The sequence below is a fragment of the Sorex araneus genome, chromosome 11 (assembly GCF_027595985.1).
Source record: "Sorex araneus isolate mSorAra2 chromosome 11, mSorAra2.pri, whole genome shotgun sequence".
Taxonomy (NCBI): Eukaryota; Metazoa; Chordata; class Mammalia; order Eulipotyphla; family Soricidae; genus Sorex; species Sorex araneus.
This window is the reverse complement of record NC_073312.1, coordinates 5,892,042-5,916,827: the sequence shown is the minus strand read 5'-3', so window position 1 is coordinate 5,916,827 and position 24,786 is coordinate 5,892,042. Positions and strand designations below refer to the sequence as shown.

The following is a 24,786-nucleotide window of genomic DNA, read 5'->3' as shown; positions in this document are numbered from 1 at the left end:
GCTTCTGAATGGGGGTGTCTGTTATTCCGTTTGGGCGGTGATTGTTGGGTTATTGAGACATATGGACCCTGTTCGTGGGTCTATTCCCCACCCACCCCCTCGAAGGGCATTGCTGAATGTTGTTAAGAAATATCGTCCGTAACCCTCCAGGAATGACGGGTTCCAAGGAAGCAGTATTTCATGGAGTTGTGTGCCTGACTAGTAGTTTATAGAGGAATGATCGTTTGTTATCCTAGGATGGAATCCTGGCAGCTTGAAAGCTTGTAAAATTATAGGAAACGTTGGCTACTCTTAATGGGCCACTTGTTATGTTAAATTCAGTGGTGATAAATATTTATTAGGGAAGTGGAAAGGCCTGTCCCCATACAGTCTTGTGACTCATCCATCATTTTGCTAATTCTAGAATTCAAACCTTCAGAATTGCTCTAAAAGAAAATTATGCACTAGAAGAAATCATTCACTTTTTTTTTTCTTTTTGGGTCACACCCGGCGATGCACAGAGGTTACTCCTGGCTCTGCACTCAGGAATTACTCCTGGCGTTGCTCAGGGGACCATATGGGATGCTGGGAATCGAACCCGGGGTGGCTGTGTGTAAGGCCAACGCCCTACCCGCTGTGCTATTAATCCAGCCCCGAAATCATTCACTTTTTCTCTGCATGCTGGAGGCCTGACTTCAGTCTCCTGCATCACATGGTCCCCTAGAATTATTTTGAAATTATATTTGGATAGTCTAGGCTCTTTGCTTTCCATCTAATCTTTATATGTAGCTTATCAAATTTGCAGGGGGGAGAGTTTTGGGGTCATACCTAGCAGTGCTCAAGGGATCTTACGCAGTACTCGGACTGAACTAGGGTCAGTTCAACTTCCCATATCAATTTGGAAATCAATAAAAAAAATTTTTTTCATGCTATTTGTCTGGCCCTGTGGATTATCAATTTCGAAAAAAAAAATTAAGAACTTCTGCCCAGAGTTAGAGAGTTGTCTTGAATCCATAGATCAGTTTGGGGAGGATTGATGATTTCATGGTAGTCTTTTGACCTTACTCCTGGATATTTGCAAAAGACTCTCAATTTGTTTGAGTCTTCCTTAATTTTTTTTTAGAGTGTTTTTATGGCTTTTGAGTACAACCTTGGCATGTTTTGTTGAAAACATCCTTTAGGTATTCAATATTTTTGATGCTGTTACAATTGGTATTCTTCAGGTTTGAGGGTTCTTGGGATGTATTTGGGGGGGGGGTTGGGCCACCCCCCGCCAGCGCTCAGGGGTTACTCCTGTCAGAAATCTCTCCTGACAGTACTCAAGGAACCATTAGGGATGGCTGGGATCAAACCCGGGGTGGCTACGTGGAAGGCAAACGACCTCCTCACTGCACCCGCCCTCGGCCCCAGACTTCAGTTTCTACTTGCTTTGTGCTCCGGCAGAGAAAGGCATTTGGCGTCCGTACCGCACCGTTCCCCGTGACATGAATCACGGGTGGCTGAGAAATTTCTACGAACGGCCGTGATGTCAGCTTCCGAGAAAGACAGCTTTGTTCTCCCTCTTAATCTCACGGGCTTTCCTCTATCGTTCTCCCCTTTTTATTCTGGCCAGGACTTGGATCAGAGGTGGACAGCACGTGGTCAAGATGATAGTCTTGGCCTCTGTCTCATCTGGGGAGGAGGGAGAAGCGTCCACCTCTCCCCCTCAACGTGGTGGTAGTCGGGGCAGCGTTTCTTACTCTTCTTCTGACCGTGGCCCCCTTCCAACATCCTCCTCTCCCGTCCCTGCCCCCTCCTTTCATCCCTGTGCCCTCCCCCATTTATGTAATTCTTATCTGTGGCCCCTTGTGATGTTCTGGGGGCCTCTGGGATGCCAGGGCTTTGTTGGGAAATGCTGGTTCTTTGTTTTTTTGTTTTTGATTAAAGATGTACTCTTCTGCTCTCTCTCTCTCTCTCTCTCTCTTTTTTTTTTCATTTCTTTTTAGGTCACACCCAGTGATGCACAGGGGTTACTCCTGGCTCTGCACTCAGGAACTACTCCTGGCGGTGCTCAAGGGGTCATAGAGGATGCTGGGGATTGATCCCGGGTTGGCCGCGTGCAAGGCGAACTCCCTCCCCGCTGTGCTATCGCTCCGGCCACTGGCCCTGTAAAGTCTTTCAGAGAAACCTGATCTTTAACTCATCAGACTCTGACATCATGATGCTTCCGATCTTTTCATTGATCAGGAACGTAGAAAATACTTTCCCTTCACGCCTCTGGGTTCAAGATCACCCGCTCCTGTGAGCCGGCCGGTCAGCTCCCTGGCCCTGCCGGAGAACAGCCAGCAGGACCACATTTTGCTTTTGTCTGGGGCCACACCTGGTGGTGCCCAGGGCTTACTCTCGGCTCTGTGCTCGGGACCGTATGCTGGGTTCGGAAGGGCCGTGTCCTGACGGAGACTTCTCACCACCGCTGCCCTCTCCACCGTGGGCCTACGGAGCCCCCGATTCCCCTCGCTGAGGGGGTCCCCTCTGCTCTCCTGCTGTGGGCCGCTCTGCACACCAGGCGTCGGGGGGACAGTGTGGCTTGGTGCAGCGGGCTCCCTCTGCACAGCCAGCGCTCGCCCAGGCTGCAGGAGTCGGAGGAGGATTCTTCTTTTTTTTTTTTTTCTTAGATAGCTACATATTTATTATTTGTTATTTGAACTGGACATTTTCCCCCAAAGAAATATAAATGATCGATGTGTAAGGCATCATGACTTTTTTAGACTGCATATTTATTTATTTTTATTAATTTATTCTTTTATTGAGTCACCATGTGGAAAGTTACAAAGCTTTCAGGTTTAAGTCTCAGTTATACAATGCTCGAACACCCGTCCCTTCACCAGTGCACATATTCCACCACCAAGGATCACAGTATACCTGCCCCCTTCCCCACCGCTTCCCCAGCCCCCCACCCCGCCTGTGTAACTGGTAAATTTCACTTTCCTTTCACTTTACTTTGATTACATTCAATATTTCAACAAAAAACTCACTATTATTGATTTGGAGTTTCTCCCCCCTAAAGTCGATCTGCTGAAAAGAAAGCATTTGAGGAGGATTCTTCTAAGTGGGAGGTGGAGGGGGTGTAGTTGGGGCAGGGGGGGCGGGACAGGAGGACCAGAAAAACTGGCCTGTCACGTAACATCCCTGGATCGCTGCCTCCTTAGGCACGGCCCAGCTTAGCCCAGGAGGCCCCGGGGCCCTCACACCTCCCCCTGCTGTCTGTCCCTGTGTCCCCGTGTCTCCAAGGCAGGTGGTGCTCACACCTGGCAGAGCTGCCTTTCCCGGGCTCCTTTAAAAAAAAAAAAGATTGATTATTATTTATTTAATTATGGGGCTCTGGGTCCCACCCCGAGATGCTCAGGGCGGACTCCTGGCCCTGCACTCAGGGATCCCTCCCGGTGGCACTCGAGGAACCGTGTGGCATGCCGGGGGTCCAATCTGGGTCGGCCACGTGCCAGGCAGCTGTCCTACCCGCCGCTCTATTGCTCCAACCCGCTTCTGTTTGTTATTTATTTTCACGTCGGAAATCTCACTCCCAGAGTCGGTCAAGCGTGTCACCTGCAGTCCCTTGTAAAATCCGCCTCCAGTCACTTGGAAGTCGGGCGTTGTGGCCCTCACAGTTTAGGGGCGGGGTAAGCGTCCCGGGTGCGAGGTGATCTCCGCAAGGTCACCCGGCCAGCGGTGCTGTGCCAAGTGTCGCGCTGTGATGGGTGCTGAGGTCAGAGCCTGGCGCCCCCGTCCCTGCAGCTGGCCGTGGCAGGGCCAGTCCGTGTCTCTGCAGAGCCCGTGGGCCTCACCCCCAGGGAGGGGGTCGCTGGCCAGTCGGTGGGCTCAGGGCCAGGGGCTCAGCTGGGCTCCCTCCCGGCTGACAGACAGCCTGCAGCGAGCCAGACCCGAGGCTAGGGAGGGACAGTGTACGGCGGGTGCTGAGGTGCAGTGTACCCCCAGACAGCCGGGCCTGGGGTTCACAGCGCCCCCAGCTGGCCCTTTCCTTTCAGTTGTTTCTTGCTGTGCCGGTGGACGGTCCTCCCAGTGGGCAGGAGTCCAGGTGGGCTCGATGGGCCTCTCTGCAGGCCCCTGACCACGCCTGTCCTGGGGTGGTGGGGGCCGTGGAGGGGGCAGCAGGCACAGGCCCGAGGCCGTCGCTGGCTCAGTTGTACTCCAGGGCTCCCTCCATGCTGCCTCCCTGCCAGCATGTGGGGGCTGTGGGCCCCAAGGCCCCGGCCCTGCGTGTCCGGATGGGAGGCTGTGGCTGGGCTGGGGCCAGTGGGAACCCAGGGCCTTGCTGGGGTGTGGCGGGGGCACCTTGCAGTGTCCTGCTGGCCATTAGTGTGTGTGGCCCAAACGCTATTGATTTGTGTGTATCAGTATACACACACACACTAACGGCCGTGTGTGTTTGTGCAGGGGTGATGGCGAGGGGGGCGTGTCTCTGCCTGGGGTGGCGCCGGGTGGGCCAAGTTGGAATTGAGGGTCCTATGGGCATCAGACGGCATCTCCACCACTTTGAGGTGTGGGTGGGGGGCTGGTCTGCACCTGCGCTTCACTGCTTTATCCTGAGACTCTCCTCTCCCCTCCCCTTCCCTCTATTCCCTTTCCCTCCCCTCCTCTCCCCTCCCCTCCCCTCCCCTCCCCACCCCTCCCCTCATCTCCCTTCCCCTCCCCTCATCTCCCTTCCCCTCCCCTCCCTTCACCTCCCATCCCCTCCCTTCCCCTCCCCTCTTCTCCCCTCCCCTCCCCTCCTCTCTATTCCCTTCCCCTCCCTTCCCCTCCCCTCTATTCCCTTTCCCTCCCCTCCTCTCCCCTCCTCTCCCCTCCTCTCCCCTCCTCTCCCCTCCCCTTCCCTCCCCTCCACTCCACAAGCAGCAGCCAGTAGGGGGGTTACCGAGATGAGGACAGGAGCAGGGCACGTGGTCCTTGGGTTCTGGAAGAGCCAGTCCAGGTGCTGGTTGTTCTCCCAGTGAGGGGGGGCAGGGACCTGGGGAAATGGCCGTGGGGCTGGACGGGGCTGTCCGGCCCAGCGGGGGTGGACGCATCCGCATCAGGCAGTCGGGTCCCCTGAAGCGGCAGGCGCTTTGCCAGTGAGGCTGGGCCAGGGGCTGCGGGCTCCCCCCCCAGGACCCCCCCACACACCCAGAATCACCCAGCGCCGTGTCTCTGTCCCCAGGGCAGGAAGACCCCAACAGTCTGCGCCACAGATACAACTTCATCGCCGACGTGGTGGAGAAGATCGCCCCCGCCGTGGTGCACATCGAGCTGTTCCGAAAGTAAAGCGCGTCCCCCACCCCGGGGCCGGCCAGGGACGCCCCGAGTAGAGCAGGGTTGGGTCCGGGGCAGGGCCGGGCCAGGGCCGCCCCGAGGGACCCAGCTGCACCCCCCAGGCCTCTGAGGGGTCCCGTTAGCTCGCGCACCTACAGCCACCCCTGGGGAGGGTGGGAGTATTATACAGAGAGAGATCTGGGGTAGGCCACTCTCAGCCCTGGACACCCAGGTTCCGTGTTAAGTACCCCCAGGGAAAGTGCTGGGCTTGGTGAGCTCGAGGGCCGAGGTGGTTGTGACTCAGGCTGACCCGTGCTCCTCCGAGTTCTTGGTCTCCCTCCGCCTTCCCCTTCCCCTCCCCGCCTCTCCCTTCCCCTCCTCTCCTCCCTCCCTCCCTCTTTTTGGGCCATACCAGAAGTGCTCAGGGCTGACTCCTAGCTCCGTGCTCAAGAGTCACCTCTGGTGGGGCTCAGGGCACCCAGTGCGGGGCTGGGGGTTGAGCCCCCGTCCGCCGTGCTCCAGACCCGCTCCCTACCCACTGTGCTCTCTCTGCGGCCCCTAGGCTTCCCTTCTCGAAGAGGGAGGTGCCGGTGGCCAGCGGGTCTGGGTTCATCGTGTCGGAGGATGGCCTGATCGTGACCAACGCCCACGTGGTGACCAACAAGCACCGGGTCAAGGTTGAGCTGAAGGACGGGGCCACCTACGAGGCCAAGATCAAGGATGTGGATGAGAAGGCGGACATCGCACTCATCAAAATCGACCACGAGGTGAGCGCGGCCGCACGGCCCAGGCTCGGGTCCCGGCCGACTCGGGGCAACGCTGCCTGGCCAAGAGGGCACCGGGCTCCTTGGCTGCTTGGAGGGTCCCAGGGACTGAGGTCTGGGCCCCGAGGAGAGGGTAGAGGGTGGGGGGGCGGTATGTGTCGAAACGTCGCATGCATGAAACCCTGAGGTGTGTGTGTGTGTGTGTGTGTGTGTGTGTGTGTGTGTCAGGGGGGCGTTCTGGAAGCTTCTGCATAAGCAGGCGGCAAATCAAAGGGTTCTTTAAGTTGAAGGGTTTTGTGCGCGTTTGTCTTTGCAGTGCGGGCCCCGTGCAGCCGAGCACGAGCTCTTCTGACCCCATCCCCGTGCCCCAAGCAAGGGCTGGCATTTCCCGGGAGGCCTCCGTCAGCCTCCCTCCCCGCCGGCCCCCGGCCATGCCCTCTAAGGGATCCACCCACGGCCCCTCGCTGCCTGTGACCCATTTCCCTGGATTTTCCGGGACATGCCTTGGAGCAAAGCCCTCTCCCTCACTCAGGGGTTCGAGAGTTTCCGAGGGGGTCTTAAACATAGTACCACCGGGCCGGAGGGAGGGCATAGGGCTGGACAGGTCCAGGCAGCCCCTTCATTCCGAGCATCACCAGGAGCAAGCCCCGAGCACTGCCAGGTGTGACCCAAACCCTTTCCCCCACATATTTGACTATATATGTACTTCACACAGACAGACACACATGTACACATGAAGGAGAGAGACACACAGACACACAAGGACACACACACAGAGGGTCACATACATAAAGAGAGACACACACAGAGGGACACACACAGAGGGACACACACATAAAGAGAGACGCACATAAAGGGAGCAGAGCTCTGCCCAGGCCCCTGGCATTCGGGTGACACACCGCTCGCTCAGACACAGACACTCCGAGGAGTTCCACAGGGGAAAATAATTCCATGACTGGTCTGCGTTCATGCAAGGCCTCACACACAGAGACACACACAGAGGGACACACGCATACACATAAAGAGGGAGAGACACACACACATACACAGAGGGACACACACACACACACAGAGTAAAAATAAAGCCCCAGGCGCAGAAGTCCGTGGCGACCTTGCGTGAACGCAGACCAGTCATGTCATGGAGTTACTTTCCCCCGTGGACCTCCTCGGAGCGTCTGCCCGAGTGAGCGGTGTGCCACGTGACCCGAATGCCAGGGACCCGGGCAGAGCTTTGCTCCCTTTCTGGCAGCGTGGGGGGTGCATGCGAGGGGGCGCGGCTGCCTCCATGTTTACACGGACCCGTGTGGCCAGTCATCCCTCCCAGTCCGGGGAGATGAAAACGTCCCGTTTCTTGGCCCCTCGCCAGGCAGCTGCGATGGTGACGGAGGTCGGGGGGTCACTGCAGGGTGTGTGTGGGCCAGAGTGGGGCCGGGGTGTCCGTGCAGCCAGAGGGAGGGAAGAGTCCGTCGGAGTTGGGTCGCTGGCGGGAGGGACCGTTGCCCGCTTGGCGTGTGGGGTGGGGCCCGGCCGGGGGCTGTCCACATGCTTTCACCCGGCTGTCCGGGGCCGACACGGCTCTGTCCCTGTGGCACTTGCATGTCACTTCTCGAGGATGAGTGTGGCACTCCAGGAGCGCACCGTCCCAGCGTCACGAGGGCGACTTTCATCTGAGAAGCGACTGTGCTTCCAGACAACTCGGGGGGAGGGAGAAGGGGCGCAGAGAGCTTAAGAAACCCGTGGCGTGGTGTCACCCCGGGAGGCTGCTGTGGCCCGGCCCGGAGCCAGGACCGGGTGGCGCTGGCCGGGCAGGCTCTGAGCAGCACCCCGGGAGGCTGGCACTGTTTCAGCTCCAGCTGCTGCAGACACGTCTCCACGGCAGGACACAGCCCGAATTAGCGTTTCCTGTGGCCACACACACTTTCCAGCGCCCGGGGAGGGCAGCTGGCCGCAGGGGGTCCGGGGGGGGGGCTGGCGGGGCCGGGCCTGCTTGCCAGGAGCCGCCCCCACCCCCGCCGCCCCAGGTGAGCCCCGCGTGTGGAATGCGTGGGCTGGCGCAGCTGTCCCTGGCCCCGGGACGTACTTTTCACGTGGAGCCGAGGTGGGGCTGCTGCTCCTGGCAGGTCCTGGCAGGATGGGGAGGCCCTGGACGGCCTGGCCTGCTCCGTGGTGCCCCGAGCCCAGCCCCGGGCCAGCGGCACCTGGTCGGAGCTGCGTCTCCGGCCCCAGGGCTTCTTGGCATGGAGCCAGGGCAAGGCGGAGGGTGGGCGAGCCCCCAGTGGAGCTGCCTGAGCATGTGTGTGTGTGTGTGTGTGTGTGTGTGTGTGCGCGTGTGTGGTTCTGATTTTGCTGATGTTCATCAGAAGTGGGGAGCCCAGAGCGCCTCTCGCAGCGCCTTCCCCTTTGTTCCTGGGCTTTGGGGGTGCAGAGTTGCCGGAGGGGGCAGGGACGGGCCAGGAAGGGGAGATGCACGGGCCCCGCACGTCATCCCGGGACTGAGGCGGAAACAGGGGAAAAACGCAGAGCAGGCAGAAAAGACGCCAGGCACCGGCTGGAGACGGGACCTGGTGCCAGTGCGGGGCCACGTGAGCCGGCCCAGCGCCCAGCGTCCAGCGTCCAGCTCCCGGCCGGGTGTCACGTCCCCCGCCCCCCCGAGGGCTGGCAGGGTGCAGGCTCCAGGCCGTGCTCTCAGGACTCACTCGAGGGGCTCCGTTACTTCCACAGCCACAGTCGGCCCCCGGCGTGGGGTCCCGCCACCCCCCACCCCACCATGGGACTCATGTGGACCACCAGGGTCGGCTCCTCATCCGGACGCCGGGAGCAGCCACTCCCTTCCCTGCGGCGTCTGCTCCTCTCCCTGGGGTGGACGCAGGGTGGGTCCCAGGGAGCCCCCTGGGGGCGGCGGGGGCGGGGCCCCTTTGCCGACTCCGCCTCCCTCGCGTCCCCAGCACATGCCCCCCGCCTGGGACGAGTCGGAGACATTTCTGGGCTCGCGACCAAAGGACCGTGTCTGCGTCTTCTCGCGAGTGGACGCATGCGCACCCGGGCCCGAGCGTGGCCAGGGCGAAGCGTCCGAGGCTCCCCGGGCCGCCCCCGCCCTGCCCCAGCGCCCGGCCTCTGCGGGCCGGGGAGGGGCCACCGGCAAGGGAGGAAGGTGCCGCGTGCAAACATGTTAATAGAAAGCAGCTTGGAGGGCAGAGACGTGCCGAGCACGGAGCCCGCCTCGCCGGCGCTGCCTGGAAACCTCCCCCCAGGGACGGCGTTTTGTCCGTGTGCCTTTCTCCCCGCTGCGGAGAGACCCGTGTGCACACACACACACACACACACACGGGGACACACACAGAGACACACACAGAGACACACACAGAGGTACACACAAGCACACACGCATAAATACACAGACACACATGCATACATACACATATAAGCACACATACATTGTATACACAGATGCACACAGAGACACTCAAACACGCAGAGACACACACATACACACAGACACACAGACACATACCTATATACACACAGACACACACAGACACAAACACAAACACACCCTCAGACACACAAACCCACACTCAGACACGCACACATGCACACAGAGACACACAAACACACACAGACACAAACATACAGAGACACACAAACACACAGAGACACACAAACACACACTCAGACACACATACACACATATACACACAAACAGACACAAACACACAGACACACACACACTCAGACACACATACACACAAACACACACACAGACACAAACACACAGACACACACAAACACACACTCAGACACACATACACACATATACACATAAACACACACAGACACAAACACACAGACACAAACACACAAACACACACACATTAAAGAGCTGTTTGCTTTTTCTGGCACAGCTGCCGGCGCCTCCCAGAGGTGAGGGAGAAAGAGTCACATTCATTCCCGCTTATTCCAGCACATTCCCCTCATGCTGCCACTTAGCAAGTATGTCCCGTCCCCCCCACCGCCGGGAGCCCTGCAGCCCCCCCCCCCCCCGCCCGCAGCCAGGCCCAGCCCTCTCGGCCCCCCTTCCCCTGGACCCTGCAGACCAGGCTGCGCCCTCGGGGTCCTGGCAGGCCCTTCCCTGGGCGCCCCCTCCCGCCCCCAGCTGTCACGATGCTCGCCCCTGCTCCAGCGGCCCCCCCCGGTCCCCGTCCCTGCCCGCCCGGCCACTCTGAGGCCACGTGCCCACGCTGGCGTCCCCTCGCGTCGCCTGACTCGTTTGTGGGGCCTGTATTCTGGGCTCCCTGTCGCGGTCACCTGTCGGGGCTCAGGTGTGGGGTCCTGAGCCCCCCGGCTCCGAGGAGGGGACTGTGACGGGGGCGGGGGCCCCGACAGACAGAGGTGCCCAGCCTCCTCCTGGCCCCCAGCCAGCCCGCGCGGTCCTGCTGGCGGGCCAAGCGGCCCGGCTTCCTGTGGGCGCTGCCCGACACCGCCGGCCAGCGGAACCTTGGCAGCTGCCCGGCGCGCCCGCGAGGTGGTTTTCTCCCGGCCCCGGCTGCTGTGGCCAGCGGCCACCTCCAGATCCGTTTGAAGTGGCCGAGAGCGAAGCCTGGGGCAGGGGCTGCTTATTTTTAGAGGGTCCGCGGGCGGCAGGCCGGGCGGCCGGGCGGAAGGGCTGACGTGGCCCATCTGGGCCCAGGAGGCCCCGGCCCTGCCACCGTGGATCCGGTCGTGGTGGGGCAGGCCGAGGGCTGGAGCGAGGAGGGTCGGGGCAGCCCCCCGGGGGGACTCCTCAGGCAACCTGCCTGCCAGCGGTGCTGACTCAGCGGGACCCGGTCCAGGGGGACTCAGATAACACGGAGGCGAGGCCGTCTCTGCACTGCCACTCACCCGGCCGGCCGGAGCTGCCCCGTATGGACCCGCCCGCCGCCGGGCCAGCCTGGGCCCCGTCCCCGCTGCCCCCGCCCGCCGGCCCGACATCTGTCTCTCCTCTCTCCCTGGCCCGCTCTGTTTGTTTGGGGTTGGGTTTGGGGCCACGCCCGGCCACGCCGGGGGTTATTCCTGGCTCTGCACTTGGGACTCTCTCCTGGCGGGGCTCGGGGTGCCGGGGATGGAACCCGGGTGGGCCGCGTGCGAGGCAGCTGCCCTCCCCTCGGTCCTGCCGCCCCGGCCCACGCCGGCTCTGTGTTGGCTGAAGCTGCCCGGGGCGCCTGGGGGTGGCGAGGCTGCCGGTGCCCGAGTGGGTCCTCGTGTCCGAGGGTGCTGGCTCTGACCCCGGGAGCGCCTCGGGGCTCTGGCGGTGGCTCCCGCGGGCCGTGAGCGTGCCTCGGCCCCCTCTTCCCGCTCCGCCAGCCACGGACGCCCTGGTGTATTCTCTGGCCCCGCTTCAAGAACTTAGGCACCGGGAAGAGCATTCTTGGACGCGGGTTTTCTCTTAATATGGAAACGCCTGTTCCCCGTCACTCGCCCGTCAGGGCCGTAGGTCCGGATGGTTATTTATGGCTGCAGAGGAGCAGCGTGGGGGTTACGGGGGCTGAGTCTGCGGGTGCCCCCTCACAGTCGCTCCTGTCCCCTCCGCAGGGGTGCGGGGGCGTGGGTGTGGAAAGTGGATCGCTGGGGGCAGTTTGGCCAGTTTGCAGAAGTGTCCCGAGTCCCAGGTGGGCCAGCCTCAGCCTGTGGGCCAGACCCGGCCCTCGGTCTGGTTCCGAAAATAAAGCTGTACGGACCCGGCAGTCACTGTGTCTGCCGTCCGAAGGCTTGAGACAGCGGCTCTGGCCAGTGAGGTGGGAGAGCGAAGGGCCCCCCGGGAGACGCTTCCTCCTGCCCAGCATGAGACGGTTCATGCCTGACCCCGGAGGAGCAGAATATTCTAGAAGCGCTGCACGCTCCTGGGCAGCATGGCGCGCACAGAGGAGCTGGTCCCTCTGCTCTGCCTCTGGTTCTCTGGGGAAGGAGAGGACGCGTCTCTCGGCAGCCGGGAACCTTGCCCGTTTCTGTCACCTCCGGGAAGGGACGGGCGCTCCCAGACTGTCCTGATCTGTTGCTTCTTTCCATTATTCCTTGTTCCTTTTTTTTTTTCTTTCTGGGTCACACCCGGCCATGCCCAGGGGTTACTCCTGGCTCTGCACTCAGGAATCACTCCTGGCAGTGCTCGGGGGACCCTATGGGATGCTGGGAATTGAACCCAGGTCGGCCGAGTGCAAGGCAAACGCCCTCCCCGTTGTGCTATCGCTCCAGTCCCGTATTCCTTGTTCCTTTACTGATATTATAGATGTGTCTGGAGCCTCTTAACTTGGCCAGCCTGTGAGAGGGGCCAGGAATGTTCCGGCAAAGGGCAGAAAGCACCTGGCATGAGATTCCCTCGGGGGCCGAGATGTAGCCGTCCTGGGAGAGAACAGACAGGGGAGGAGGGGGCAGCCATGGGGACGGGGGGGGGGGGGGAGGTCTTTGCAGGTCAAGCACGGCCGGGGGGCTGCTCTGAGGAGGTGACAGCCTCGGGGAGTGGAGGGGCTGGAGCCTTCTCCGCCCGGCCCGGAGGGCTGGACTCTCTCCGAGGGTACTTACTTAGCGTCTGTTTCTCTGTGCCTGGGGTTCTGTGGAGGTTCCTGGCCATACTGTGGGAAGCTCCGACTCTGTGTATGTGTGCGTGTGTCTGTGTGTGTGTGTGTGGGGGGGGTACTCAGGGCTTACTCCTGGCTCTGTGCTCAGGGAGCACTCCTGTCAGGCTTGGAGCACCCTAGGCTCTGTCGGACCGGCAAAGCGAGCCCCTTCCCCCCCGGAACGATGTCTCTGGCCCCCGGCTCCAGCTGTCTACACCGTCAACCCCAGGAGTCTAGAGCACAGAGACTCCTCCCGAGCCCGCCGGCTCTTCCCTCAGCGCAATCGAATTTCCCTCGGACCCTCCAGCCCACTTTCCACCAGGGCGAAGCACCTCCAGCGAGCAGGGGGTGGGGGCTGCAGCGGCTCGGTCTTCTTCTCGGCCCCAGAGTCTGACCCCAGCCGCCCGCGCCTCACTGTCTCCCGCTTTGCTTTGGCGACAAGGCGGCCCCTAGGAGCCACCGACCCCGTGGGAAGGCCATTCTGCACGCGCCCCGCCTTGTGTCCTGGGTGTCCGTGTGCGGGTGAGCTGCCGCTGACCGTCAGACGATGTCCGTGTAGAAGCGGGCCACCCGTCTGTCCTGTTTTCAGAGACTGAGTCAAGGCGCTGCTGCATCTCGGGCGACTCCTCTGCCCACGGTGCAGTTCCTGGGGGTGATGAGGCGCAAGTGCCTTTGTTGGCATGCGGGAGACGTTTGAGCAGCCGCGGGGCGAGTGCGCGGAGCCTGCCAGAGCAAGGCCGTGGCCCTGTGCCTGGGCGCTGGTGGGGGCCCGAGGGGGGGAAGAAGCTGGTGGGTCAAAGGTGCCCCCTGAGCCCCCAGCACCAGGCCCACCGCGCTCCGGACAGCTGGGGGTGTGGCAGTTCCCAGAGCCAGTTGCCCCCGGAGAAAGGCCAGGCCTTGGTTCATTCACCCCAGTTACTGGGCTTCTTGCCCCCACCCCCCGATTTAAGACCCTTGTGATTTTTTACGACCTTGCTGTTGATCCTGCCTGTCCTTTCTTTACTTTCAGGCTAGCTGGGTTTATAAATATTTATTGGCCAGGCAGCAAGTTTGTGGTGTGCAGAGGGAGCCGTGGCCAAGTGGTTGAGAGTGGAGGGGTGCGTGGGGGGGGCCCAGAGAGGACGAGTCAGCCCCGACGGGCAGCAGAACCTCGCCCCCGGGGCTACCATAGGCTCTGGCCTGGCCCGGGGCCCTCCAGGCAGCTGTGGCACACCGTGGTTTAAGGAAGAATAAGGAGGATTTGAAATGTCTCGTTTCTTGCTTTAGCTTAGCACTGTCGCACTGTCGTCCCGTGGCTCATCCATCTGCCCGAGCGGCACCAGTAACGTCTAAACGGTGAGACTTGTGACTGTTTTTGGCGTATCGACTACGCCACGGGGAGCTCGCCAGGCCCTGCCGTGAGGGCGGAGGCTCTCGGTAGCTTGCCTTGACAGGCACCTAAATATTATAGTGGAGTCGGTAAACAGTGAGTGGGAATCGTGCTCGCTTCCTCTCTCCCGCAGCCTGTGTGTGCGTGTAAGTAGCTTCTGGACTTTCCGTCTCCCTCCCCGCCCCTCCCCTGCTCCATCTCTGCTGCTCCGCCTTCGCCACCTGTGGTTGATGGATGCGTCACCGTCACCAGGGAGAGAGGCCGGTGGTGGGTCTGCAGGGGGCAGGGATCACTGTAGCTGGCTTTGGCCGTCTGTCTGTCTTTGGCCGTCTGTCTGTCTTTGGCTGTTTCTCAGGGCCAGCTCTGCACGAGCGCTCTGAGCCTGCCGTGTGCCTGTGGTCTTAGAACATGCGTCTTGCGGTGGGGGGTGGGGGGTTCGGAGAGATAGTGCCGTGGATAGGGCGTTTGCCTTGCACATGGCCAACTCGTTGGATGCCCAGCACCCCAGAGGGTCTCCCGAGCACTGCCGGGAGTGATTCCTGAGAGCAGAGCCAGGCGTAACCCCTGAGTATTTTCCGGGTGTGACCCCAAAATAAAAGCCAAAACCAACAGAAGATGAGCATTTTGCCAGCGAGGATTCTGGGTGAGCACTGGCTTACCCGGGGTCCCCCAGCCCTCTGCCTCCCTTGCCCCTCTCCCCCGGGACCGTAAGTTTCGTGACTGTCACTCCCTGCCCTCAGACGTGTGGGCATGGAGAGGGCTGGCCTTGGCCCCTGTAGCGTCTTGGGGCCCAGAGAGCGACAGGGCACTCGCAGGTGGCAGTCGATGTGGGGCCGTCTGCCAGCAACCAGACGGGGACCATCTCGTTTGGTCTGGGGAGAGCACTGCAGGCTGAGGCCCTGGGGGGTCGACCCTGGCCCCTCAAATACTTTCCTGCCCCAGTGAGCGAATTAGAAACTGACAAATAATAATAACAGTAATAAACCCCTCTCATTACAGATTAAGAGGAGGGTCGGGGGAAGAGAGAGAGAGAGAAAAAGAAAAGGAAAAAATCTTTTCGTGCTACTCAGGGTGCATGTAATGTACATTTAATGGGCTCTATGGACCCACATTTGGGGGGAGGGCTGGGCTACACCGGCACAGTGCAGGGCTTACTCCCGGTTCTGAGCTCAGGGGTCACTCGTGCCCGTGCTCAGGGGACTGGCCTAGGGGCGGCGGCGTGCAAGGGAAGTGCCCTCGGCCCGGGACCGTCTCCTCATCTCAGTTCTCATCTAGCCCTGCGCCCCACCAACCTGCCCGCTCATCTCTGGGTGCCTCCGGGCCTCCGCCGCTGTGCCCTCTCGGCCCCCCGCTCACCCCAGGGGGCTTGCGTGCCCCCTGGCCCAGCTCTGCACTGCCCCCTCCGTGCCCGGGGTCTGTGGGAGCAGGGCCGGCCCTTTCCCATTGTGCGTTTTCTGGAGAAAACGACAGGTCAGCAGAACCGTGTCCAGAGGCTCATTGAATCACTCGCTTGAGCTGCAGCCAGTTGCTGCAACATGAGCCTTTGAAGCAAACTTGGACGCAAATTCCCCGCCGGCAACCCTGGCCTGGGGGCCCCGTCCCCCGAGCACGAGGGCGCCGGGCAGCTGGTCGAGCCTGAGTTTCTGCAGACACAGCACAAGAAGAACTTGTGGGTGGGGGAGGGTACTCCTTCCTGACGGTGCTCAGGCATCCCTCCTGGCAGGGCTGACGGGGCCCTGGGCGGTGCCGGGGATCGGACCGGGGTGCCCACACTGTCTCCCTGGCTGCCGGGACGATTCCTGTAAACAACACTCGTTACTGGAAGAGATGCCAGTAATGGGCTCCTTCGTGGCTGTTGTTTTTCACATGCCCCCTTTCTTCCTGGGGGGGCTCATTCCCCTCCTCTCCAGGCTCTGGGGCATGCGGTAGCCGTGAGGTGGTCACTCATGGCTGGAGCTGAACTATGGGTATGTGACGGCCGGCGGGTCCTGGCCAGACCATCACAGCCAAGCCGGCACCTGGAGAATCCCCGGCATTCCCCTGCAGAGGAGGGAACAGCACGTGTGTGTGTGTGTGTGTGTGTGTGTGTGTGTGTGTGTGTGTGTGTGTGTGTGTGTGTGTAGGCCTCCTGCCCCCATGGGGCAGCTGCAGGACCGAGATTTTCAAGAACCTTCTGCCTGCTGTGATGAGACCAGCTGAACCCCAGTGGGTCCTCGGGGGGACCCGCCAGGTGTGTAGGAAGGAACCCTCGTGTCAGGGCCGGGGAGCTGCTAATCCTGCCCGCAGCTCCTCGGGTTCCATCCCTGGTACCACATTTGGCGCCCTGCCAGGAGCGATCCTGGGTGCAGAGCCAGGGTAAGCGCCGCGCGGTGCAGGGTGTGCCCCTAACAAAGCACCCTGCTGGAGCTAGGTGCCTGGGACATCTCCAGCCAAACACCCTCATTTGATTGATTGATTGATTGATTGATTGATTGAATCACCACCATGAGATGCACTGTTACAAAGTTGCTCATGATTGGGGTTCAGTCATACAATATTCTAACACTCATCCCTTCACTAGTGTATATTTCCTACCACCAATGTCCTCAGTTTCCCTCCCACCCACCCCCTCAAGTCTGCCTCCATACACGTAGTCCCCCCATTTCTCTCTGACTCTCTGTCTCTGACACACACACACTCTCTCTCTCTCCCTCTCTCTCTCTCTCTCTCTCCCTTTGGACATTATGGTTTGCAATACATAGAAGGGCAGTTAAAAAATAATGATCTTGGGGGCTGGAACAATAGCACAGCAGGGAGGGCGTTTGCCTTGCACGTGGCCGAACCGGGTTCGATTCCCAGCATCCCATATGGTCCCCTGAGCACCGCCAGGAGTAATTTCTGAGTGCAGAGCCAGGAGTAACCCCTGTGCATTGCCAGGTGTGACCCCCCCAAAAAAAAGCAAAAAAAAAAATAATGATCTTGTTCCATGTTCTCCTGTTCCCATTGCAAATGGACCAGTTATGTCCCAGATCTCCAAATAGAAAGTGTGGATGAGGGGCTGGAGCAATAGCACAGCGGGGAGGGCGTTTGCCTTGCACGCGGCCGACCCGGGTTCGATTCCCAGCATCCCATATGGTCCCCCGAGCACCGCCAGGGGTAATTCCTGAGTGCAGAGCCAGGAGCAACCCCTGTGCATCGCTGGGTGTGACCCAAAAAGCAAAAAAAAAAAAAAAAAAAGTGTGGATGATACTAAAGATCACAAACGCGTCATTACCAGTGTCAGGGATGCCATAAGGTGCTGTGGGGATACAGACTAGGGAGACGACATTTCAGTATGTCTTTGCTATTATTCACTTGTTCCAATTTTCTTAATTCCCCTCAGAAACATTAAATATTTTGGTGTTGTTCATTTTCAAGTTTTATATTTATTTCTCATCCGTAGGAATTTTACCTTTTTTGGGTCCCTTTGTAGATAGGAATTTTCTGTGATTATGATTTCTACATAGTGATTGCATAAAAGCTCCCTCAGTTGGGTATTTGTAACATTTGCAAGTCACACAGTATAGGCAAGGAAAAGCCTTGTCATGTGCGAGGTCCAGAGCACAGGAATCACGGGATGGCTGGCACTGAACCTCAGTCAGCCATGTGCAAGGCAGATGGCCTACCTGCTGTAATAATCGTTCCAGCTGTGTGTTTTGGATTTTGGGTGGTGCTCAGGGATTACTCCTGGTTGTACTAGGGAAGATCACGGAAGAGCCTGGCGAGCTCCCCATATGCCAAATACAGTCTCATTCTGTATTGATCAATGACAGGTCTCATTCCCCTGACCCTGAAAAGAGCCTCCAGTCGTTGGGAAAAACGAGTAAGGAGAGGCTGCTAAGATCTCAGGGCTGGGATGAATGGAGACGTTACTGGCGCTCGCTCGAGTAAATCAATAAACAACAGGATGACAGTGACAGTGATCCCTTTACCTACCTTCAACACTCAGTTCTTGTCCAGAGTGGACATCTCCGACTGTCGTCGTGCAGAGTGGGCCCTTCTCCGTCCTAACTGCCCGTTGCCTCCCCTGCTCCCCGCCCCCCAACTTGTGGCAAACTTCCATCCGTGGACCAGTCCTCCTGGCCCTGGCTTCCACTCTCCTTGGGTGCTAGTCTCATACTGTGTTTTTCACATCCCACAAAGGAGCGCCCCACTCTGTCTGCCCCTCCCCCTCTGACTCACTGCACTCTGCACGACGCTCTCGTGGATAAGCGAATTTCCTGGCTCCATTTCCCCTGGCGGCTGCGCGGTTATTGCAGTAACACCCTCGCTTTCAAAGCAAAGCCGGCACCCGGGGCTTCAGCCTCAGGTGGCCCCGGGGGTTGGAGAGCTTGTTTGGAACCAAGACCAAACCCAGCAGCACGGCTCGCTGGGGCGGAGAGATCCCGGGTCCGAGGGGAATGACCTCGCATGCACGCAGGGACCTGCGTGGATATGCCCTCGTGCGTGTGTGTGTGTGTGCGGGGGTGCTTGGCCACGGTTGCCCTGGGCCCGTGTGAAGGCCAGACCATGGTCCAGGAGGCGGCCAGCAGCCCGGGGCTCTGCACGGTGCAGGGCAGCTGTGAGTCACTCCAGACGGCTGCCTGCCTGCTCTGTCCCGGCCCGGGCTTGTCTCCCAGCGAAGAGCCAGCCCAGCCAGCTGCCCCCGGGCTCGGGAGCCGCCGCCTCTGCTCTCGGGGGCCCCGTGCCCCTTCCCTGGCGGTGGCAGGGTCGGGGTAGGGTGGGGGTGGGGACAGCAGGCCTAGCCCCTTCCTCCCCTCCTCCGTGGCTGCCAGCTCCCCTCCGTCCTTGGGGCAGTGAGGGCCCAGGAGTGTCAGGGGCGCGTGCGTGGGGCGGTCTGTCTACACTCGCCCACGGTGTGTGTCTACACTCGCCCACGGTGTGTGTCTTATACGGGCCAGGGCCGGCCCGACTTCACTATGGATTTGTCTGTATCCGCCAGGGGCTGTCTCGGTGTCCAGTGGAGGCCGTCTCCACTGGCTGCGGGTGGGTCTGTCTACACGGCCAGGGCCGGGTCCATCTGTGCGGGCCAGGCCGCTGAAACCACTTGGGCCTTGTGCCGACCGACAGGAACCTGGGGCCCGTCTCTTTCCCCTGGGCCGGCTTCTCCTCATGGCCTTCACCCCCGTCACCCTGGGCAGTGCCGGGTGAACCGCCAGGAGGCGGCTCTCCCCCCCGGCTTGGGTGGACTCAGAGGGGGCCCACCCTCGGCCCCCTTGGCCCCGAGTTTGGGGCGGGCACTTCGGGCCACCCGCCTCTGGCCGGCAGATGGGCTGAGGTCCCCCACGGCCAAGCCCAGGCTCGGCCACTGGCCTCGAGCTGGTCAGATCCGGCTTTGCTCGGCGTCCCGGAGCCTTGCTCTTGGGGGCGGCCACAAGGCGCCGCGTCCCACAGGCATGAGCCGATTCCGCCCGGACAGGCGGGCGAGGTGCGAGGAGGCGGCCTGTGCCCCCTCCAGCGGCTGGTGTGGGCACCCCCTGCCCGGACACCCCTTGTGCTTTGGGTTTCCTGTTCCTTGCTGCTACGGAAGCCCTGATGGACGCCTCATGCCGCTTCCAGCCCATTTGTATTTCGCCCGGTGGAAGGTTCTAGGCCGAGCCGCCCGTGGGGAGGAGACGGACCTGGCTCTTCTCTGCCGTGTGCCGCTGGCTTGTCTGTCCCCGCAGGTGGCCAGAGGCAGGGGCTGGGCTTTCTGGAGCCTGTGCGCGGGGCCGAGGGCGGGTGGGTCTGTGCGTGGGCTGTGTGGGCGTCTGTGCGTGGAGCTGCGTGTGCGTCTGTGTGTGGACGTGTGTGGAGCCGTGCAGGAGGCCACATGTGCAGAGCTCGGCCACCGCAGACAGACAGAGCGTCTGCAGCCCGGAGCCCCGAAACGGCTTTGATGTGGAGGCGTGGGAACCAGCCGTAGGACAACAGCGCAGGGCGAGCCCCGAGCTTCCGCACCGGCAGGCCAGGCTCTGTGCCTCCCGCCCTGTCTGCGTCTCACGTCCCCGGGGCCCCCCGCGGAACCCGTGTCTAGACAGCAGCGCCATGCGATGCTCAATTAGCCGGTAGGAATTTGGCCAGCGCGGGGTGGCCGCGCAGAGGCTGCAGCCTGAGAACGAGGCCCCTTTCGGAGTGATGTCTGGAGAGCGGCGGGTGAGGGGCTGGCCGGCAGCTGGGCGGCAGGATCAGAGCCCCCCCGCCCCCAAGAATGTCACCTCTCGAGAGCGTCTGCCTCTGGCCTGGCCTGCCGCCCTGCTGGCGAGGCTGTGAGCTCACGTCCACGCGTGTGGAAACCTGTTTCCGCTTGTTTGATCAGCTGCTCATCAGCTAGACAAAGGCCTTCCAGCTGTGTGCCTCAGTTTCCCCAAATGTGAAACGCGGGGCAGGGGCAGATTAGGTCTGAGTTCCCGTCCCCCAGGAGGTGAGGGTCACCCCTTTCTCGGCCGAGGCTGTGTCCCGAGGCCCCTGCACCCCGTTTTCTGTGTCCACCTGTTTCTTTCCGGTGGCCTCTTGAGTGGACGATGACCTGGCCCCCGGGGCATGCTCGATGACCCCCTGTGAGTACAGCGTCCTCCTCTTGGGTCCAAGTGAGGGTCGGTTTTGGGGGTGGAGCTCGGGGCGGGGGTGCCGGTGCCCACTTGCCCAGGCCACTCGAGCGTGAGGGTCTCTCGGAGTTCGGGGCCGTGTCCCCCTGCCCAGCCTCCAGCCCGGCCCCTCGGCGCAGAAGCGTGGTGGGCCGGGTCCCCTGGGTGGCTGGTGCACGGGCCTGTCCCCCTCCTGGGCTGAGGTCATCGCTGGCAGGGCGGCTGGCCCGGGCCCAGGGTAAACAGGCGGTGCTGGCTGCCGAGAGCCGGGCGGGAAGGCTGCTCCCCGCCAGAGGAGAATCCCGTGAGGGGCTCCGGGACCCCGGGGGCAGAGGTCACAGTTGGGGCAGAGTCTGTGGCGATTTCCCGGTGGACGCTCAGGGGACTCTCAGCGGCCCCCACGCGGGTGAGCAAAGCTGACGTGCCCCTCCCCCCCACGCCGGACGCTGTGATGCAGGCTCCAGGCTGGGGGCTGTTTGGGCCTTCAGCCGGTCTCAGGACAAACCAGTGTCCAGGCAGGCTGGCCGCTCCGGGCCGCTTCTTCAGATGTGAGTACCCAGCCCTCAGCGGCCGTGACTGAGGCCGGGCTGTGAGCAGGTGACCTGGCCAGGCTGTGTGCAGGTGACCTGGCCAGGCTGTGTGCAGGTGGCCGGGCTGTGTGCAGGTGGCCTGGCCCATCGTCCCCTTGGCCCTGGCGTGTCCTCTCGGTCCTTCCTCCTCTCCCCCCGCTCTGGGATTCTGCCCCAGGGTGCCCGAGGAGCCCCGTCTCTGCGGGGGGGGGGGGGCGGGGGGGTCTTGGTCAGCATCACGGCGGAGGGGTGGGTAAAGTCCCTGCTTGGGCCCAGCTCACCATCGCTTGGCACCTCAGTGTCTCCATCTGTCCAGTGGGCCCAGCTGTCGTCCAGTGCGGTCGCCAGGCCCCCTCCCCTCGGGACACCCCCTCACTTGCTTTTCGGAGGCACGAAGGTCCTGCCCGGTCTGTGTCCCCTGCAGGCCCGGGCTGGGTCTGTCTCTGGGCTCCACGCCCTTGCTCTGGCAGTGCTCCCTTGGGGTGTGTGTGTGTGTGTGTGTGTGTGTGTGTGTGTGTGTGTGTGTGTGTGTGTGTGTGTGTGTGTGGTGGGGAGCACTGGTCGGAGAGCCTCAGGGAGCCAGGAGAGCTGGGGGGTTCCCCGTGGAGGCCGGACCCCCCTGGCTCTCTACTGTTCATTTTATTTTATTTTATTATTATTTTTTTTGCTTTTTGGGTCACACCTGACGATGCTCAGGGGTTACTCCTGGCTCTGCACTCAGGAATTACTCCTGGCCGTGCTCAGGGGACCATATGGGATGCTGGGATTCGAACCCGGGTCGGCCTCGTGCAAGGCAGACACCCGACCCGCTGTGCTATCGCCCCAGCCCCTCTACTGTTCACTTTAGTTTGAGGGGTCTGTGGGGGTCCTGGTCTTCCCGGGGCTTGGGGGCCACGGCTGGGGTCACTCCCGGGCCCAGGGGGTATGACAGTGGGCACAGCCCCTGTTTCTGCCACACTCACCCCAAAGTGACTCCAGAAGGGGGGCCCGGGTGCAGGGGGCCAGGCTGGCACCCTCCCTCCTCCCGGCCACGCGCCCTCCTTTCGCTCCCCCTGCCCCCTGCCCCCGCCCCCCACCCGGTGCTCTCAGAGCCTCGCCGCCCCCTGACGGCCACGTCCCTCTGCCCCCCGCTGCAGGGGAAGCTGCCGGTGCTCCTGCTGGGTCGCTCCTCGGAGCTGCGGCCCGGGGAGTTCGTGGTGGCCATCGGGAGCCCCTTCTCCCTCCAAAACACCGTCACCACCGGCATCGTCAGCACCACCCAGCGCGGCGGCAAGGAGCTGGGGCTCCGGAACTCGGACATGGACTACATCCAGACGGACGCCATCATCAACGTGAGTGCCCGCAGGACGGTGCTCTGAGCCCCAGGGCAGGGGGGGAGGGTGGGCCTGTGCCTCTGGCACATCCACGGGCTCCTGAGGTTTCAGGTCTGCACCAGGCTGCGGGGGGGGGCGGGGCAGGGGGGACCCCTGTCACCGAGGGCTGACCTGCTGACCCCGGGGTGGGGCAGGCTGGGGGAAGCCCTTGGGCAGCTTCCTGGAGCCGCAGGCTGGGCGCCCCCCCCTGACCCCCCCGCAGGGCTGGTCCTGCCTCCCTGTGCCCTGGCCGCGGGTTCAAATGCACAGCAGCCAGAGCTCCTTCCCACCATCTGCTCCGTGGAATCTTCTCGTCACATTTTCCCCGGCAGCTGGACCCCCCCAACCCTCCCCTCCTCCCCCCCTGCCAGCTGACGTTTCTATAAGCGTCTGATTCCTCCCCCGTCTGTGCAGGGAGCGAGACGCCCCTGGCGGGCTAAGTGGCCGCCCAGGTTTTTCTCCCCAACCTTCGCCGAGCTCTGTCTGCCGTCATGGAAAGTGCCCCCCCGCCACTGTGGGTTTCCAGGCCCGGCCGCAGGGCGGGCGTCACCCCGTGTGGGGGCTGTTTTGGTTCGGGCCCCGTGCGTCTGGCCCTCCTGGGTGGCTGGCTGGCGGCGAGGGGCGGTGTGGGGTGTTTGGGTGTTTCGAGCCGGCGGTCGGGCTCTGGAGGAAATAAGTGAACATTCCGCTGACGCGCGCCCGCCACTCTTTGGCGATGTTAGTGCTTTGTTTCCAACAAAATAGGAGGTTGACGGGGCCCCGGCCCCACCCGGCCCCCCTGAACCTCGCTAGGAGTAACCCCTGGGAATCGAGCCAGGGGTCAGCCTGGAGCACCACTGGGGTAGCAGCCCCGAAAATATAGTATTTGGGGAGGAGGAAATCTCAGAGCAGAATCGGCGACCCTCGGCACCCTTGGTGAGACGCTCAGGCCTGCACTCACCGTTCTCCTCTCTGCTCCCTTGCAGTACGGAAACTCCGGGGGTCCGCTCGTGAACCTGGTAAGGCTCCCCCACACGCCTCGCCCGCCTTCCCGGCCAGCACCCGCCTGATTCCCTCCAAGTGGGCTCTGAGCACGCGCACGGCCCGTCTCAGCGTCTCTGGAAAGAGCCGGGGGATGGATGTGACCCCTGCAGAGAGCCTTGTGTTCTGTTGGGGGGCGGGGGGGGGACAAACTTCTCCTGCCACCCTCTCGTGGGGCTGGTGGGGTGATTAAATTAACGTCACACAGACGTGCGCGGGAGGGAAGATGGAATTAAAGAGGGAGGGAAAGCAAATTAAGTTATGCCCCTTCGGGGAATGCGCACAGACTCGGGCCCCGTGGCGGAGAGGGAAGTGGGGTCCTCTGGGCCCGGCGGGGGCAGGGGGTGCTGGGGCTGGGGGCAGAGAGAGCCATCTCGCAGGCGAGGACGGAGACCCCGGTTACGGGCGCCCTGATGGGGGGCCGTGTCGGGCAGAGTGCTCGCTGCACGGTTCCCCGAGTTTCTTCCTTCCGGGAGGCCCCTGCTGGGGGGTCCGATCGCCTTGACCGAGCAGGTCACGTTCCCCAGCTCCCGCCGGGCGAGTCCGTCTGGCCCGGGGGGGCTGCTCTGTGCACGGGGCCTGTCCCGGGCGTCCTGGAGAGACCTGCCCTTCGGTGTCCAGCCGGCAGCTGCCGTGCCAAGCTGGTGCCCGCCCCTGCCAGGCAGCTGCTGTGGGAGCAGCCCAGGCCACAGGCCTCGGGGTAGTTTCTCCCGATGCCCTCGGGAGATGGGGCGAGGGGGCGCCCGCAGCCCAGAGGGTTGGAGCCTCACTGCCCCCGGGGTGACAACGTCCATTTCGAAACCATTGGGTGCGCTGTTTGGGCACTGCCCAGCCCTGAGCTGGTGTCGCCTCTTTCCACTGAGCTCAGGGCAGTGCCCTACACTGCCTCCCCTCACACACACACACACACACACACACACACACACACACAGAAACAGACTCAGAGACACACAGAGACACTCACAGACACACACTGACACTCAGACACACAGACACTCCACAGTACAGATACACACACAGATCTCACAACCACACACAGACTCAGACACACACACACAGATATCACACACATACAGATACAGACAGACACACAGATATGCACAGACACACACACAGGCACACAGATACCACACAATACAGATCTACATACAGACACACACACATATACACACAGACACTCAGACACACACATATATACACACACACTCAGACACACACATATATACACACAGACACTCAGACACACAGATACCACACACTTAAAGACACACATGCAGAT

At 61.6% G+C, this 24,786-nt stretch overlaps 1 protein-coding gene across 1 annotated transcript in view; it reads left to right on the top strand.

Moving 5' to 3' along the window:
• Positions 1–24,786, top strand: part of HTRA1 (HtrA serine peptidase 1) — a 47,188-nt gene that overhangs the window by 17,540 nt on the left and 4,862 nt on the right. Inside the window, exons 2-5 of the mRNA XM_055118917.1 lie at positions 5,171–5,270; positions 5,825–6,029; positions 22,272–22,466; positions 23,453–23,485. Of these exons, the coding sequence (XP_054974892.1) occupies positions 5,171–5,270; positions 5,825–6,029; positions 22,272–22,466; positions 23,453–23,485 (533 nt within the window). The remainder of the gene's footprint in view (positions 1–5,170; positions 5,271–5,824; positions 6,030–22,271; positions 22,467–23,452; positions 23,486–24,786) is intronic.